The sequence below is a fragment of the Macrosteles quadrilineatus genome, unplaced genomic scaffold (assembly GCF_028750875.1).
Source record: "Macrosteles quadrilineatus isolate MER2022 unplaced genomic scaffold, UCM_ALF_1.0 Scaffold_4__1_contigs__length_99947679, whole genome shotgun sequence".
In the NCBI taxonomy this organism is placed as follows: domain Eukaryota; kingdom Metazoa; phylum Arthropoda; class Insecta; order Hemiptera; family Cicadellidae; genus Macrosteles; species Macrosteles quadrilineatus.
The window spans coordinates 46,033,075-46,050,611 of NW_026542597.1; the positions used below are offsets into that span (position 1 = coordinate 46,033,075).

Below are 17,537 nucleotides of genomic sequence, written 5' to 3' on the forward strand. Positions count from 1 at the left end.
TTTTCCGTTTGAATATAAACTTGGTTAAAAATCCTTTATGAAGTGATTCGTTGTTATTATTACCGTCGATGAGTACGTTTATGTCTAGAAAGGTTAACCAAATGTTTTATGTTGTCACTGCTAATGCAATAACAAACATTCTCAACATCCTCTCCCTCTCCCTTTGCGAATATTTCAATTTCGTTCAGTTTAGTTTAGGTTTATGCGTACATGATAAACAATTACTACCATGCTTTTATTAAAATCTTTAATCTTACTCTTCTGCGTTGTTTCCACTGCGCTTTGGGTAATTTGTCATCATTATTTGTATAGATTCACATAAAATTATATACCCATTACAGCTCAAAGCCCCACCGTATACTTAATTAAGTTCTTATGAATCACTCATCTTATCAAAGAAAACTTATCATGTGGTAAAAACGTTAAGAAGCGAATGTGAGTAAATCTGCAAGCTATATCACCATAGGGCTATGAGACACAATAATATGAAAAAATATAAAAAAATATTGGATTTTTGGATTACATGACCTTTGGGCTTACAAGTTAGTTCTTTTAACAACGAGATCAAATGGAATTGTCTAACTGGCTGTTGTGTCTAACAACCAAATATAACTTCATGAAATAGAAAGTCCATGTTATGTTCGGATAAGCTAAGTCTGGGTACAATGTTGGTTATAGTAAAAAATACATTTACCTATATGTTTCATAAGGTCATTAATATTCAAATGTGTATTATTTTCAAGCAGAAACACTTTAGATACTTCTACTACTATAGGACTTATTTTTTGCGTAATTATAATACATTCAGTATCAAATTTCCGACTAACCACTGATAGATCACAGCAATTGTTGCATTGTAATAACTCGCGTTAGTTTAACAATGCAAAAAGCAATATTACTGTTCTATGTAACTAATTCAAACATATTCATTGGGACAGCGAGGACAATCAAGCAAATTGGTTTGCTTCGGGCAAACTGTTATGTTTTTACATAGTGTCTGGAGTAATTACGGCCTAGGGCATGGTAATTGCAATTACATTTCCAAATGAACACGAAAAACCAATGAATGAATCGGGTGTTGTTTGTGTTGTTGAAACACATTTCTCAAACTTATGCGTAATATCCCGTAGATATATTACGATCACAACTGATTGTTCTAGGTGATATCAGCAAATAAAATTCATAAATTAACAGAATCCATAAAAATTAAATGGTATTATAGTTGTTGTATCTAAACTTAAAATGTATAATAAAGCGTTATTCTTAGGAGGAGGACCAAGAACAAAATCGCATAGCGTAATTGTTTTTAGTGCTTCTTTGTTTGAAGTTCATTGTTGGAGATGGTGAGTTAATGTTGTTCAAAGGTTTATTGCGGACATTTTCCATCACGATGGTAAAAAACAATACACAACGTTTCGGGATCTGGAATCTAATCCTGTCCTCAGGTGAAAAAATACATAACTAACACATTACAACTAACAATATATGTTTATATGTGCATATGTGTTTATACGTGTATGTGTGTGTGATATGTTTTTAGTAATTAAAAATTTACTATGTCAGTAATAAACGATTGATAAAACATTAATCTTTTATTTAAGATCTATGATGTCAATTATATTTAATGGAACACAATTTTGACATAAATTAGGTTTTACAACATTATTTATCCATGCATGATTTTACAAATTGAAAATATGTTAAGAAGTTTTTAGAAAAATTCGATAAATAAAAAATATGAGAAAATGCACTGTTATCACATAACATTGAAATGTTCTTCATGTAGTTTTTTTGTGATACTATATTTTATCTAAACAAAATGAAAATGCTTCTTAGACAAAGAGCGCCAAAGTGAAGCTAACGTAGTGATTCACTTATCTCTTTGCTAGAGCCACATGACCCAAAAGAGATAAGATCTGAATCATAGTATGGTGTGATAAAACATAACAATATCTCTTACTATCGTTAATTTATAAGTAACATATAAAAAGGTGGAAAAACAAGTAATACAATTAAAGTCAATTTACATTTGTTTCGGTAAACCTTTGGACCAATATTCCGCAAATGAATAAAAATAAATATTGTTTAATGGAATAATTTGATCTAAAACCTTTTTATGTTTTTATTTTTATTTTACAGTTATCTTATTGTTATCTTACTTTATCTATTTTTTATCTTCATCCCTGGAATATTTTTTTTATCGTAAGGATATTCATACGCCAGTCAAGACTCGTTCGTGAAAAAAATGCCAATGAGTTACCTTTATCTCATGGGTTGTGCGTAACGAACATTAATTTGCTTTTGAGGGTGGAACTGTCACGCATTTGAGCTTACTGAAAACTGCGAGGCAAACCCCTAAACGTAACCTTATGGCGTAAACCTCTAGACCTAAAATCTTATAAATAGTTGATAATTGATACAAGTAGTGAATCAGGGATCATAAGAGTTTTGTCAATAGTTGCAGCCTGAAAGACTTCCCTTGAGGTTGGGCAGTTCCATAAAGTAAAAGTAAGGTACTTAGGAACTTAGGATCAATCACTAAACAATTTTAATAAGATCTTAAATTAGAGATATTTTCCAATCTATGTTGTATTCTATTACAACGTTTAAACTTATGTTATTGAAATGTTGGAATCATTTTCACTATGAAACACGTCCAATATTTAAATACCTCACAGATTCTTTTACATTTTAACATACATTTCTCTTGCTTTGAGCAATCTGTTTAATTTTACAACTTTTAACAGAGTTTTATCTTCACACTTTTTAAAGTGAAAAACAGGGCACTAAATTTTAATAAACCCATAAAACAGAATTTCTTTTACAATTATAGTAAAAATAAATGTTTGGAAAATAACATCGTAACGGTTTGTTGTTCATTTATTTTCCTGGAACTGTAATTCTCATTTCACGGATGGTAAGCATTTTTCCTCTGGCGAGTTAATTGTCTAGCACTTATGTAGTATTTTAATGTAATAAAGTGACAACCGTGGTTTTATGTAAAAACTGAATATATAAAATGTATACGATTCCACTGAGATACTTCGAGTGGTTTTTATTGTGTGTTATACGGTAAAATGGTTTGTATTTTAAAATAATATAAATTTAGAAACTAGTCATTTTTGACAAGAACTCTTAAAAATTAATTAAAAATTATCATTTAGTACTATTGCCACACTTATATAAGAGACACATTTTAAAATATCTTTTAAATCGGTAATTAATTCACATTAACAAAACTTCATCACGCAACTACTCACATATCACTTTGGACTTATATATAAAAAAAATACACTAAATTAATACACAACAGGAAATGGTCAAGCGTCAAAGATCTTTCAGGAAAACTTTAAATGTTGTCACATATAAAGAATTATAAAGCCACCTGAATCTAAAGAAACTTAATTAACCCCCAGACATTCTTTATCTGGAGTAGTATTTTTTACCCGATTGTTGCCAGCTTAATACAAAAATACTTATTACAATTTATTTGTTTTTAGTTTCCAAGTCAACATTACTTTTCCTAGGACTCTAGGCACGAGCCCGGGATTGTTTTTCACATTACTTCAGACTAGACCTAGGGGTTGCGGCATTATCACTTAGATAAAACCCATTGGTGATTTGGCAGGATTTGAACCCGGGACCTCAGGGACCTGGGTCAGGGGCTATTGTGAAGTAAGCTTTTGACAGCTCTATTTGTTTACATTGAAATGTCAATGCAAACCTAATCATTGTGAGTATTCCCATCCTGTCATGGATACATATCAATATTTACTTTTGAACACCTCACCTAAAAACTTTGGACATCCATGGGTGTAGCCCGAATTAAGCTCAGGGAAGTGAATATGCCTAAACATTCTTAGATATGTGGACCCTCTATGTGCTTAATTTTATTTAAATTGGTTCAGTGATTCCAGCGTTGTTGATTAGCATACAGAAAGTCACACACATACATACACACGCCATCTATTTTTTATATAAGTATAGATGGACGTTCTATTTAGTTTATTGTTGGTTAATATTAGCAATACCTTGCAGGGATTTAATTTAAGGTGATCAAAAAACTATGAATATTTTGTGTAGTGCCGTTTTAACTATGATCAACAGGTTTGAGGCTAAGATTTGTACAACATTAGAAACTTAATTTACTTTCGGAAAGAAGTTTCGGTACATCTTTGTGTACCAGTTTCTGCTAACTTCATTATTTGTACGGTCAAATAAGAAACAACTGTTGACTTAGACTGAAACGACTGAGCGTGCCAATCAGCTGTTTACCAGCTGTGTTAACAACAGCTGTTCGACCCAGTTGATAAGGCAATAAGGTGGCAGTTCAGTTCGGTTACTACTCGAGTGTAGTCATATTTCCCACACTTCAATCTGTTTTGATTTACGTAAGTTGTGATTGAATATGCTAATTAAAGGAGTTTACATAATACAGGTACATAATATATAGTGTGAAGAGTTTTCAATCAATACTTCTTTCTGTTTTACTATATAATAAGATATATTTACTTTAAAACTGACATTAATATTTCTTTTATTATTTATACGTGTTTTCAATCAATGCTTCCATAAAAAGATAACATTAACCTATAGTTATTTGTGCAACTAGTGAGAAAAGTGAGCAATTGAATCATTCGAGAGAAATCCTTACTCACGAGCCGTAGGCGAGTGAGGAATGGTTTCTCGAGTGAGGCAATTGTACTTTGAACTCGAGTTGCACATTATACTTTTCCTACAGTTACCATAAAACAAATAAATTGGTGAAGAAACATAACCTATTTTTATACAGAACTGAACTTTTAATATAACATAAAATGTGAAGTGACAAATACAACAGTACATCAGCTGACCAGCTGATTTACAGCCAGTGCTGCCAACGTATTTCGCGCGCATACGACGTTGCCTGCATGTTACGCGCTCACTATTTCGTGCCTTCACGTTGCAAATCTGGAGTGAGACAAAGTAATTAGAGTGAGACAATGTTAACATTGTCTCACTGATGAGCGAATTGGCCACTTTGCTTTCTCAAATCAGTGAGAGAACATGTACATTGTTAGGTAACTGTAGGAAAAGATAATAATATAACATGTTATACGACAAAGGAATAACAAGTGTATAGGTACCCCTTAAAGTAAATAAAGACAAGTCAGATTGCTGTGAATGTGTTTTAATGTCAATTTATAAATAGTAGTCCGTAAAAAAGATACATCTCATTCCTAATTTCATATTTGTCAAACTAATGATAAGAAAATCAATCTGAATCGATCTATAATTTTTCCAGTTAATAAATTCAAATAGTGTAATCAATAAATTAATTTTAACATAGAATTTACACCTCATATTCAATCCAAAACTCTCATCTGTTTAAATCTAGATAAATAAAATATTTTTTATGATTACAAAGACAAGAAATTGGATAAAAATAAATCTCTGGAAATTTCCTCAAGCGAAAATGTAGCTCTTAGGGATGGTTATACTAAGAAATGGGAATGATCCTAATAATGTCTAAATAGCTTATAACATATACCAAACACAGCAATGCTTGGAATGAATCAGTAATTGATCTTGAGGTCAATGGCGTAGGAAACATTCCAGTCGGCGTCTGTGTGTCTGGACAGCTAACATCGTCGTGTGAGTAAACAGCTGATTATGGTAACGTATTGAACAGCTGATGTGCCGGAAGTGTTTATTGGATGAAAACTGATTATTGTGACAGTCATTATCTCTCCGACCATGATCAGTCTGTTGTGTCTACTTCTACTTGGAAGTCTGCCTGGCTCGCTGTCACTGAGTTTTGTAAGTAAAGATTCTTAGACATTCTTAGATCACTATACTTATTTATTTACTAGTGTGTTGTCTAAAGTCTAATGTATACATGACTTTTGTTACTCAATTAAACATGTCAGTTATGTTACTTTTGTTTTAGGTGTATAATACTTTTTATCCGTAAATGAGCGTTTATTTGTGTCCGTAACGTACGACTTTTTTTAGGATTACTACTGGTTTTAATACGGGTTTAGAAGCAAAAATGACATTATGTTACAATCTTAACTGTAGGAAACCTGTAAAGATTAGGTACACATAGGTCTTGTACTTTTTACCATACTATCTCATGATAAAAATAAACATCATGTAATACATGAAGTCTAGTAGACTTAAAGTAAGCCAGATTTTAAATATTATAGCTTTCCGTTTTTATTACATTAGGTCTGATACCTATCGTTATTATAACACTAATTTGGTGCAAACTGATCAGTATTCCAAATAGAAACTAGAAAATGAAAAATATTATACGATTAACTATTCTGATTAATATAAAACCACAAAGGTTCAGCCGAATTTAGTTATTAGAATAGTATTAATAGAGTAAATTCTTTGGAAGGTATGTTTTGAAACTGAACATCGTCTGTACGTCACCCGATGGTGACTTATAACTTTCGTCACTGCATACTCTGTTAGCAAAATAAAATTAGTAGTGTTAGTAAATCAATCGACTTATTAACCAAAGTGTATTAAAACAATTCAACTATGATAATAAATACTTAATCATAACTAAACGAAACGGAAACTGTATTCAATAATTGTTATAAATTAAGTATTTAGGCAAACACCATGCCATTTTTTGAACAGGAAATATCTACAATTAGATCCACAGCACCATACAAACCCTACTTTTACATGAATAACAATACATTAATTATTTAATGATACAACTATGTGGGCTACTTTCAGGTGAAATATCAACAAAGAAGCTTTGAAATTGATTATGAACATGATGTTTTTCTCAAAGATGGCAAACCTTTCCGGTACATTTCCGGTTCTCTACATTACTTCCGGGTACCATCCATGTATTGGCGGGATAGAATTCAAAAATACCGCGCTGCCGGACTCAATGCTGTGTGTACGTAAGTGACATGTTTAATATATTTAGTAATTTATTGTTCATTTATGACCACAAGTTGGTTTGTGTTCATTTCAACAGTTTTACATTGTATCTTTATATTTTAGCGAATTTCCCTATAGGGAAGTAGCTATTACCGTAGGTCTCATGGTAAGACTTAGGCCCGGGACCGATTTACTTTTTAATTTTGATGTCCCCAGAGGCCAAAAACACCACTCGTTAAAATTTTTATATATGTATATATATATATATATATCCGTGAACACGATAAATTGAGTAATTTTTATCCGATTTTGATGAAATTTGGTTTGAAGGTGTAAGGCGGGATAAACTTGAATGAGTTCGCGATCCAGCATGATCGGACCATGGGAACAGGGTTTTATGGGGGGTTTTATGGGGTAAAAATTGGGTTTTCTCACTTTTGACCATCAAAACACAAAATTTCCCAATTTTTCTCTAAACCTTCTTAAAGAGCTTAAAAAAACAAACAATTCAGTATATCAAAGTGTTTTTATACGGTTATTGGTTACGGAGAAAACTAAAAAAATTGTAAATTAAAAATTCCCATGTTATTCTTATGGAGAATATTGTAAAATGTTGTAGTTTGCTTGTTTATGGATATCTTTTGATCAAACTTGGCAAATATATTCATTTTATATTAAGCAATAATTATTTTACTTAAAACACACACTTTATTAGTTTCCTTGTAGCAGCAAACCTAGGTACTCGTTAAACCTAATGTTATTTAAATAGATCAATTGAAAATCAATTCAGCCAAATGGAAATTCGCTTAGGCGTCAGGTTTGCTGCGGCGGGGGTATTTTTATCTTGTTTAGACATATTTTAAGGTTGTTTGAAATTTATTTTTAGAAAGCTTGGATTGTATATTTATAAGTTAACATTGGATAAATTTTCTATGAAATTTGTTAAAAAGATATGCTGCAAAATCATGCTGCAAAAAGTATTTCTTATGATCAAATAACTCTTCAGTATTTTTCATACAGTATAAGATAAAAATTCTTAGAATTGTATGTTATGTTTACCCATGCTTATTATGTATTCATGGGTAGCACGTTTAGTATAGGAAAGCAAATACAAAATGGGGTTTTCAGGTACATTGAATGGAAAAGCCACGAGCCGGTTAAAGGGAAATACGATTTCTCTGGACAAAATGACTTTGAGCATTTCATAAAAATAGCTGAGGAGGAAAACATGCTCGTTATCTTACGACCTGGACCGTATATATGTGCAGAGAGGGACTTCGTAAGTTTATTTTCTTAGATGCATTCTTCGTAGAATTATTTTTAACTTACAAAACCTGTCAGTTTAACTCACATAAAAGGCTTGAATTGCCAAAAACCTTAAATTATAATTATATATATGACTTTACTCATAGCCAACCACGATAGAACAATTAATACTAAATACTTTAGGAAGAATACCGATTAGTTATAGAAAATAAAAATGTAAGGTTTTCGTTCTCAAACATAATTTTTTTTTATTAAAAAAGTGTAAAATAAGTTTTCCTCTTGAAAATTTTAATCTAGTGGTATATAGGTATATTTAAACACACAGTTTTGGAATACTGGATTGCGGCAAAAAAAATTGTGCTGCAAAAGCAATTAGCTACTTTGCGTGTTATAATCAGTCCAATGAAGCCCACTTTCTCAGGTAACTGTAGGAAAAATATATTTTTCCTACAGTCACCCGACAAAGTTGGCTTCCTTGTACTGTTTATAGCACAGAAAGCTGCTAATTGCTGCATATTTATACTTTGCCGTACGGTTTATACTTTGCCGCACGGTTTATACTTTGCCGCACATCAGGATTCCAACGAAACAACACAAAACAGCGTGGTTCTATTATGCACGTAATCCGTGTACGCTTGGAAATAGGTTGGCAACACTTAAAGATAATAATACTATGAGCAGCTGATTGACTATTATAACTACGATTTAACCTGTCATTTCGTGTTTATAGTTTCGGTATTTCTGAACTTTCTGGACTTTTCTTTTAAACGTTTTTAAAACATTCCTACGATCTTAATAAACAAGAACATACCATTAAAGCATTTTTTTTTTTGGCGTGGAAACCACTTCAAATTACAAAAACATACGGAACTATATTCTCAAAACGCGGAGCACATTTCTTGTCGAGGAAAAATAGCGGAGTGATACGGACCACGGGTACTACTTTCTCTAGGGCACCATTTGTGTTGCTAGCTGAACCTAAAAACGTGTTGTATAGTGTTTGAAAGACTAATTATTTATATGCTTTATAGTAACTGTAGGAAAAATATAATGTGTAACACGAGTGAAAAAGGCCTTTGCTGCACTCGAGATCATTCCGCACTCGCCTGCGGCTCGTGCGTAAACATTGCTCTCGTGTGCAGCAAAGTGCCACTTTCACCACTAGTTACACAAATAACTATTCTTATATTCGTTATTAGCTCAAATTTATCCTACTAAGATTTTGATAGTAATTCTTATTTTTGTCGTTAGGGTGGATATCCTCCATGGCTACTACACGAAAATCCTGAGATGGGATTAAGGACAAATGAGTCGAGTAAGTTTTATTTATTACTTAATATAAACTCGTAAAATGTGCAAAATAAAAAAATATATTTATTGAATATAAAGTGTACAGTATATACCAAATTAATGTATGCTTTATCAATGATTATTGCTACGTTACTAGCAGTTAAATAGTGTTAAGCTTGTCCGTTAGCTGAATGAATGTTTCGTTAGTAATGTATATTTTGTCGTTTCACCATGCTTTATTATATGTAATGTTATAATTTGGTTTATAGGTCACACACATTATGTTTATACTTGGCTATCACAGTTAATGCCAAGGATACAGCCTTTGTTGTATGGAAATGGAGGACCTGTTATCATGGTGCAGGTAGGCCCCTAAACATTAAAATATAAGTAGGGCATATGTAAAAAATATTATTAACAAACTTAAAATTATTCTACATTTAATTCCATTTACATATATATTAGTGATCATTTAGTCCTACGTTATACATGTATTTTTTTATAAACACTACAAAACTGTCGTCTAACGCACATACGGGATATTAAACAATACAAATTAGGTTTGTATATCATTTTAAAAGGTAAGATACGATACATATCCTAATTTAGGGTAAAATAGTTTACATCTGCAGTAGTTCTGAATCTAAAGGCACACCTATACAATGATTAGATGATCTTCTCTGATTTCCGAACAGGGAATCAACAACTTTACAAACATATATTATTATTTTTGAGTTTCCTGTGCGGTTTGTTATATAATGTTATGTTTGCTATTTATTATGTTTGTATAGTCTTCCTTCGAAAATATATACAGCAAACGACACTTAAGTATGAGCACATAACTCCGTCATGCCCGTAATCAAAATTGACGAGAAGAATTAAGCTTTTCCGGCAAATCAATGTCATCCACCAACAAACAACAGCAAACATAAAACCACTTTTTAGCAAGAATACTCACTAAGATTGTCACAAACGGTCCCAAATCAGTGTACCAAGTTTTTCTCGAGGCTGGAGGAATCCTAACCCCCCTCCACACACCTTGAGGTCTGTGGTATTTTTATCCCCACCTTTACGTATGTTACAGGTAGAGAACGAGTACGGTAGCTACTGGGCCTGTGACCACTCGTATACAGCTTGGCTGAGAGATGTGTTCAGAAGCTACATAGGAGACAAGGCAGTACTGTTCACCACGGACGGGAATGACAGCGGTTACCTAAAATGCGGACCTATTCGAGGGGTTTTCATTACAGTGGACTTCGGGACAGTAGGTAAAATGTTTCTGGGACTTTATATCTAGGTGTATATCCATAAAAGGCCCGTTTTCTTGATATATTTCGAGTGTGTTATCTGAAGTATAGTTAAAACAGTAAATTGTAGTTCATGTTTTTTTCTGGAAAACCTAAGTGATAGTTTTAATTTCTGACACGTTTAGCTTCAAAGTAATAACTTATTTGGTTTAGAGTTCGTTGTATTAGTTTTTTTTTGTGAAAACCAAGAGAATTTGATGATTCGTTTATAGAAGAATATCCTATAAGATAGATGTATTGTATAAAACAAATTATAAACTTAGTTGTTGAGGTTGAAGCAAACCTACCGATGTAATATCATGCTTATTTAAGTAGTAGTTCCAAGATTTTCACAAGATAATTTTCAAATTAACTCCAACAACTGCACTAACACACACAAGACCAATACACACCTACTTACTGATGTTTACTCGATAAACTTAATGTTAAAAGGGTTTAGCATATTTACATTCTCATTCTATGTTTCTTTATTAAAAAGCAACAATTTCAGAAGCTGTTTTAAGAAGTGCTATATTATTTTACTGGTAATACATAAATGAAAATTACAGGAAATGTCACCAAAGCCTTTGAAGATCTTCGGAAGATTCAGCCACATGGACCCCTTGTCAACTCAGAATTCTACCCCGGCTGGTTGACCCACTGGGGCGACATGGAGGCTGGGGGAAGTATAGAATCTGTAGTCAACACTACCAGACAGCTGCTCTACTCCAACGCTTCATTCAACTTTTACATGTTCCACGGTGGCACAAACTTTGGATTCACCTCAGGTTTGGCTGGAGACATTTATAAGTTTAATTACTTATTTAATATAGTGTTATTTAATCAAATAAATATTTCATTTATCTTTAGAGGTTCAGTGGCAGGGGACTCGGCAGCTCTAGCTTTACCTCAAAAAAGTCATTTTTAAATTCATTTCATTTAAATACCAAGTTTGGTAAAATCTGTAACTACAAGATTTTCCCTTATAGAATATTAAATGGGTCATCGACCTTAAGCAATTTGTATCAGTAAAAACCTCCTTGTGTTTGAGGAAATTTTATACATGCAGAATGAACAGTTTAACTATTGCGACTAGTGTTTTTTCATCTGTATTTTTTTCTTTTCCAAGACCACCAACTATTTGGTTGGATAAAGCCATGAATCTATAAAACTAGATTAGATAATGTTCAGTAAAATATTGACCGTGATCTTACATTTTTACTACTATTTCACCTCTACATTGAATTCGATTCTGATAAAATTAATTGGGTTAATGTTTAAGCTTTAAGGTGCATATCTTATAGTTGCTTGTGTACCTCTTACTCTCTGTTCAAATCATACTAATACATATACAGTAAGCTACTGATAAATATTCCCTATCTATTACTCAAACCGGTGTAAAAACAAATCATTCATAATAATGTACAAGAAATCATAGTTTAAATCAAATTAAATCTTTCTGTCATGGCATTAAACAGGTTTTCAAATCAGTAGAAAATACATGCGTCTATATATTATAAAATACGATAGTGAATCCAGCTTGTTTGGAAGACTTGCTCGAATCTGCAGCCGTCATCAGTTTAGTTTTAAATTGAGTGTCAAACATGTTTTAGGTGCAAATAACCCACCTTACTCGCCGCAGATTACGTCTTATGATTATGACGCTCCAATTTCCGAGTCTGGGAACTTAACGGAGAAATACTACGCCATAAAAGCAGTGCTTGCAGAGGTGTGCAGTTAAGTTATGTTTATATACTACGTTACATATCGTTACATATACTCTGTGTGCATTAGAATATTAAATTATATCATTGTTTACTTATACCGACCTAAAAAAAAAACATTGTAGGTTGAAATAAGGGTATTAATTGTGTTACAGATATTACATTCTTTCTCATACGCAACGTTTAGTTCTTCAATGCTGGGCTAAACTTCCAAATGATGAAAACTTTAATTTATTAAATTAACATTAAATTTTGAATTTAAATTCTGTAGGCCTAGTGTAAATATTGTTAAAGCTTATAAACTATATATTTTTGATAAACCATATTTTTTAATCACTGTATAAAACTATAAAGATGAGTTTATCAATTTTATAATGGATATGATTAATTTATTTCCAAGAAGAGTTTGCTCATTGCTCATATAATAATTATAATTTGTTTAGATCACCATTACCCTAAAAACACAATCCTCCAAGGACGTATATATATATATATTACCTTTAGTTCTCTATACCAATATTTTAGCAATAGTAGGTCAACATGATCTTTTTTGCAGTTCACTCAAACTTTGGACCTACATGTTGATGACAATCCTCCATTTAATTATGGAGTTGTCAAACTGGATCCTAAAACGTCACTCTTCAACTCCGCTGCTGGTATCCCGTTTGGATATTTCGACAAACCACAAACCTTGGAGTCACTTGAGCTCTACAGTGGGTTTATGTTGTATGAAGCTTCGTTACCTCCAACGAAACTCAGACTCCTACAAATTGGAAGGATACATGACAGAACGTATGTTTATGTAGACAAGGTAAGATGTCATTTAACTTATTTGATTTTGTATATACCCAGAGCGTATGAGTATTGTATATGTTTTTGTACAATTTTAATTGTAAACTATTGTTGTCAATAATCATTTACAACCAACCTACTTAAAAAAACCAAGACAATACACGTTAGTTATTTGATTTGAAATTTTCAAACTATAAATAATTATTGTATTTCTGAGTAAACAATACTCTTGTCTTTGTTACATAATTTGACAGTAAAATATGATTACGAAAGTCTTAACTGGTTTTAGTGCTAGTATATGTGAACATATACTAATAATTGAAGATTTATTGCTGATAATTGCTGATATTGCTGATAATTGCTAATAATTGCTGTTTATTATTTCAAGTTTGACCTGGGTATCATTGATATATGAATACGAGTATTTTTGTAAAACTTAAAATATTCCCATGGATTTATTACCACTTCAAGTAATATTTCTTAAATCTTATAATTTTATTCCAGGTTTTAAAGGGAGTTCTAAGAAGAACGGAAGGCATTTCTTCTATGTACATTTCAAATACTGGCACTCTGTTGTCCTTACTGGTAGAAAACCAAGGCCACATAAACTATAGCAATATGACTGACCTTAAGGTAAATCACTGCAATGTGTTAAGAAATGTGTACAAGCACATTCTTATTTTAGTAGTTGGGTAAGTCAAATAGTCGGCTAATAAAATTGTTTTATCAGCAGTTCATTGATCACATTTTATAATTGATGATAGGTATGTTAATATATTTTTGTCATTTAATATGTGTTTTATCGTTCTTCACACAAAGGCTATCAAACTGTCATTCTCGGACATGAATCTCATAAAATGTTATGTTTTAAATTAAATGACGAATGACATCATAACTGAGGTGGTGCCTTACAAATTACTTAACAATTACTAATATAGAGGTTAAATACCTTGTTGCCAACGTAATTCTTGGCAGTTTTAAATGGCTACCGGTTTCGTCACACTTGTGGTGTCATTGTCAAGCCTAGACGTGGTTGTCGCTCGTATATGTAGCTATTGAGACTACCAATGGTTACGTTGGCAACAAGGTATTTAACCTCTAGATTAGGCATCATTGTATTTTTTGGAGAGAGTTTTAGTTTAATTTTGAAGTTGTTAGAATACTCAGTATCGAATCAAATGTGACCAATTTTAGTCCAGAGTTAATTCTTAGTATCTAAAATACAACTAACTAATTTATAACGTACAGAATGGATATAATGTCAAGCATATATTTGAACCCTACAATCTAACAAATAATTTAGATTTTATGTTCTCTTATTATAAGGAACTACTACAGTGCTAAATTGAATCTTTTGCACATTCAAAAAGTAAAATTAAAACCTACCTATGCTTACTTTTGGAAAACAACTTGAAGAATTTCAATAAATTGAATTGTTTACTAGTTTCTCTTCAACTGCAGGGTATTCTCGGTAACGTCACCCTGAACGGATCACCTCTTGGACCCTGGAGACACACCGGGTATCCGATGACCAACGTGTCGTCCATCCCAGGTCTACCAACCTCTACTAATGTGCAGCTCCCAGCGTTCTATAGCGGGACATTCCAACTGCCCAACTCTGGTCAGCCTCCCAGCGACACCTTCGTGGACATGACTGGCTGGGGGAAGGTATTGAAGATACTGACTAACGGAATATAAACGAAATGTGTGTTTATTTAAGCTTGTTTAGCAATTTTCTTCCGGATTTTCAGAGCAATTTACTTAGTTGCTATACAAACGAAAACAAAAAATTAACAGATAATGTTTTAGAGAAGAACAGAAAGTAATATGAGAGGAATCTATCTACAAAGTGCTGGAAAAGTTGTTATTGTTATGAAAATTTGTATTTTCAAACAGTAACGAAAATATGCGATTTTATAACTTAATTTGCCTTAATTAAGTTTGAACTCTCAAACAAACCCTTAAAAACGTTTAACCCTCCCTAAAACTGCCTTTATTGTTGAAAAGTGGCTATTAATTTCACAATAAAATTTCATTTTGCCAAATTAATTTTAAAGTTAGTAAAACACACATTGTTTATTGAATCTTCAGCAAAAGATCTATTAAACTCAAAATATTTCGGTCTGAACTATAATTATCAATATATTAATATATTCACCTTATTGTTCCTTCTCTAGCAAGGGTGGATGTTAAAATCAGAATTATACCCAATACAGACGTGAACCTGCACCTTTTGATTCTCCCCTTGTAAACGTTTTCGTTAAACTAAGACTGGAATCGCAACCCTAAATTTCACCATTTAGGTTAATCTCTTATTCAACCTGACTGTTTACAGGGCGTGCTGTACGTGAATGACATCAACCTAGGACGCTACTGGCCTTCCTTAGGTCCCCAGATTACTCTGTACCTTCCTGCACCTTACCTACGTCAGGACAACGTGTTCGTCATACTGGAACTGGAGAAAGAACACCCAAACAGAACCATCAGCCTAGTGGATAAACCGGTACTTAACAAAACACAGTCAGTAACAGACTCTGATACAATGAAAATATCAGTGGTGTATGTTTAGGAAAACATGAAGAACGTTAGTTTTTTGTAAACAAGTTATTTGAAAAAAATATAACTTTTTATATATTTTATGAGTCCAATCTATAGTTGTATAACTTCAATCCAAATTGAATAATCCAATGCACATATGTTGAACATGAATCAGTACCTAAGTATATAAAACTTATTTGAAACAATATTTTTGTTGTCAATATGCTTGTCTCTTATCTTATCTGTCTCACAAAAAAACCTCTACGAGAAAATCTGCACTTTATTAAATGAATTGCAAACCAATTTCCGTTAATTTGTAAAGGTGTCATTAGATAAAGAAAGTACCCTCTTTTGATCCCCAACTGTGAGGAAGCGCTCTGTAAGCCAAAAGGTTAATTATAGCAGACCAAATTACCTCTCTGCGTGCTCTCTTTGTCATCCTCATTTTTGTCTTTTCACTTTAACTAGTAACTCTCTTATTACGTAAAAGCTAATAGTTAATATAATTCGACGTCAACGTAGAAAAATCACGTTAATTATATTCATTTTTATAACAAGTCCTAACCAAGAGAGGTATTGCTTAGTAAGTAAAGATATGTATTATGTGAAATTGTATTTTGTATGTTGTCAAAACCTTTTATTACATTTTAATAGAAATATTGATTTTGCGCATTTTACCTGGTAGCATTGAAAAAGAGGGTATTTTGAAAGACATGTTTCAAGAGTTGTAAATAATGAATAGCAATTGATCAACTTATAATCAAAATGACAATGTTGTAAATCCAACGTTGTTTTCCGCTGAAATCAACCAATAATGTCCATCAACAATTAAAAAGCTAGCTCGGCTAGGGGTTTGACACCAAGCGAAATGGGAAAATTAATTGAATTTTTTTTACATTGAATTATTTAATAATTTCTCATCTTATAAATAGTAGTTTTTACATTGTAGAAATCCATGCAGGCACCTAATTTATGTGATAGAATTCATTTTTAAAATTAGGGTTATTTATTATAGAAGCGTAATACCACATTTGAGGTCATGATCCTCCGAAAAAGGTTCACTAGAAAATGCCTTTGTAAAAGTAGACAGTAATTTAATTAGAAAATGTTTTGATTCAGGATAGTGCTCTTATTAACTTGTTTACATTTCCCTTCAGGAGTCCGTCAACCCCACGGAAGGCCTCTTGTAGGTTGGTGATCCCAATTTCCCCTAGCAAACACCCAGATCCACCCTCTTCTTCATTCTAGGTTTTGAGTTTACTTCTTCTTTTGCCATTATTCTGTTTATAATGGTAAAATAGTTCTGGACAACCACTTGGCAATAAGCTGCACTCATAATTTAGCGCCCTCTACCCATTGTGGCTGCTGAAGTTGCAGGTCAAACAGGCACTTGCTCTCATTACTAAAAGGACACGGTTATTTCAGGAAACGTCTGCACTCTCTGTAAATCATCAATGACAACCGGGAGTTTCGACTTGGAAATTTCGTAGATCGCAAGGAAGCTAGGTATAGGCTTGTATAGGCTTACCTAGTATTTGGGCAAGTGGGGAATGCACAATAAGCTTTGGTTGTCGTGCCGGGATCCTGAATCCGCCTCATCATATAATATAATACTATCTTGTTATCTAGATACTACTATCTTAATATCCTCAAACTGTTATTCCATCATTGGTGTAAATTGATAATTTATCAAGATAAATTCTAAGTATGACTATTCAACGGTTAAAGATTTTTTAATTGTAATCACCCTTAG

At 32.5% G+C, this 17,537-nt stretch overlaps 1 protein-coding gene across 3 annotated transcripts; it reads left to right on the forward strand.

Moving 5' to 3' along the window:
- The first annotated feature begins 4,277 nt into the window (after positions 1 to 4,277).
- Positions 4,278 to 16,395, forward strand: LOC128991871 (beta-galactosidase-like). 3 transcript variants are annotated; one of them, XM_054415116.1, is made up of 13 exons: positions 4,278 to 4,391; positions 5,587 to 5,799; positions 6,736 to 6,908; positions 8,017 to 8,167; positions 9,406 to 9,469; positions 9,714 to 9,808; positions 10,529 to 10,712; positions 11,300 to 11,518; positions 12,344 to 12,459; positions 13,011 to 13,265; positions 13,751 to 13,879; positions 14,708 to 14,914; positions 15,582 to 16,395. In XM_054415116.1, exons 2-13 carry the CDS (start codon positions 5,737 to 5,739, stop codon positions 15,813 to 15,815), a joined length of 1,890 nt encoding a protein of 629 aa, XP_054271091.1. In that variant the 5' UTR covers positions 4,278 to 4,391; positions 5,587 to 5,736; the 3' UTR covers positions 15,816 to 16,395. The 3 variants fall into 3 exon arrangements, with proteins under 3 accessions (XP_054271091.1, XP_054271089.1, XP_054271092.1); XM_054415114.1 differs by having other exon boundaries at positions 4,346 to 4,438; XM_054415117.1 differs by lacking the exons at positions 4,278 to 4,391; positions 5,587 to 5,799 and having other exon boundaries at positions 6,858 to 6,904.
- Positions 16,396 to 17,537: the final 1,142 nt, after the last annotated feature.

Coding starts and splice junctions, on each gene's coding strand:
- LOC128991871 (XM_054415116.1), top strand. CDS start 5,737: ATGATCAGTCTGTTGTGTCTACTTCTACTTGGAAGTCTGCCTGGCTCG. Junction 8,168..9,405: donor TATGTGCAGAGAGGGACTTC/GTAAGTTTATTT, acceptor TTTTGTCGTTAG/GGTGGATATCCTCCATGGCT. Junction 9,470..9,713: donor ATTAAGGACAAATGAGTCGA/GTAAGTTTTATT, acceptor TTTGGTTTATAG/GTCACACACATTATGTTTAT.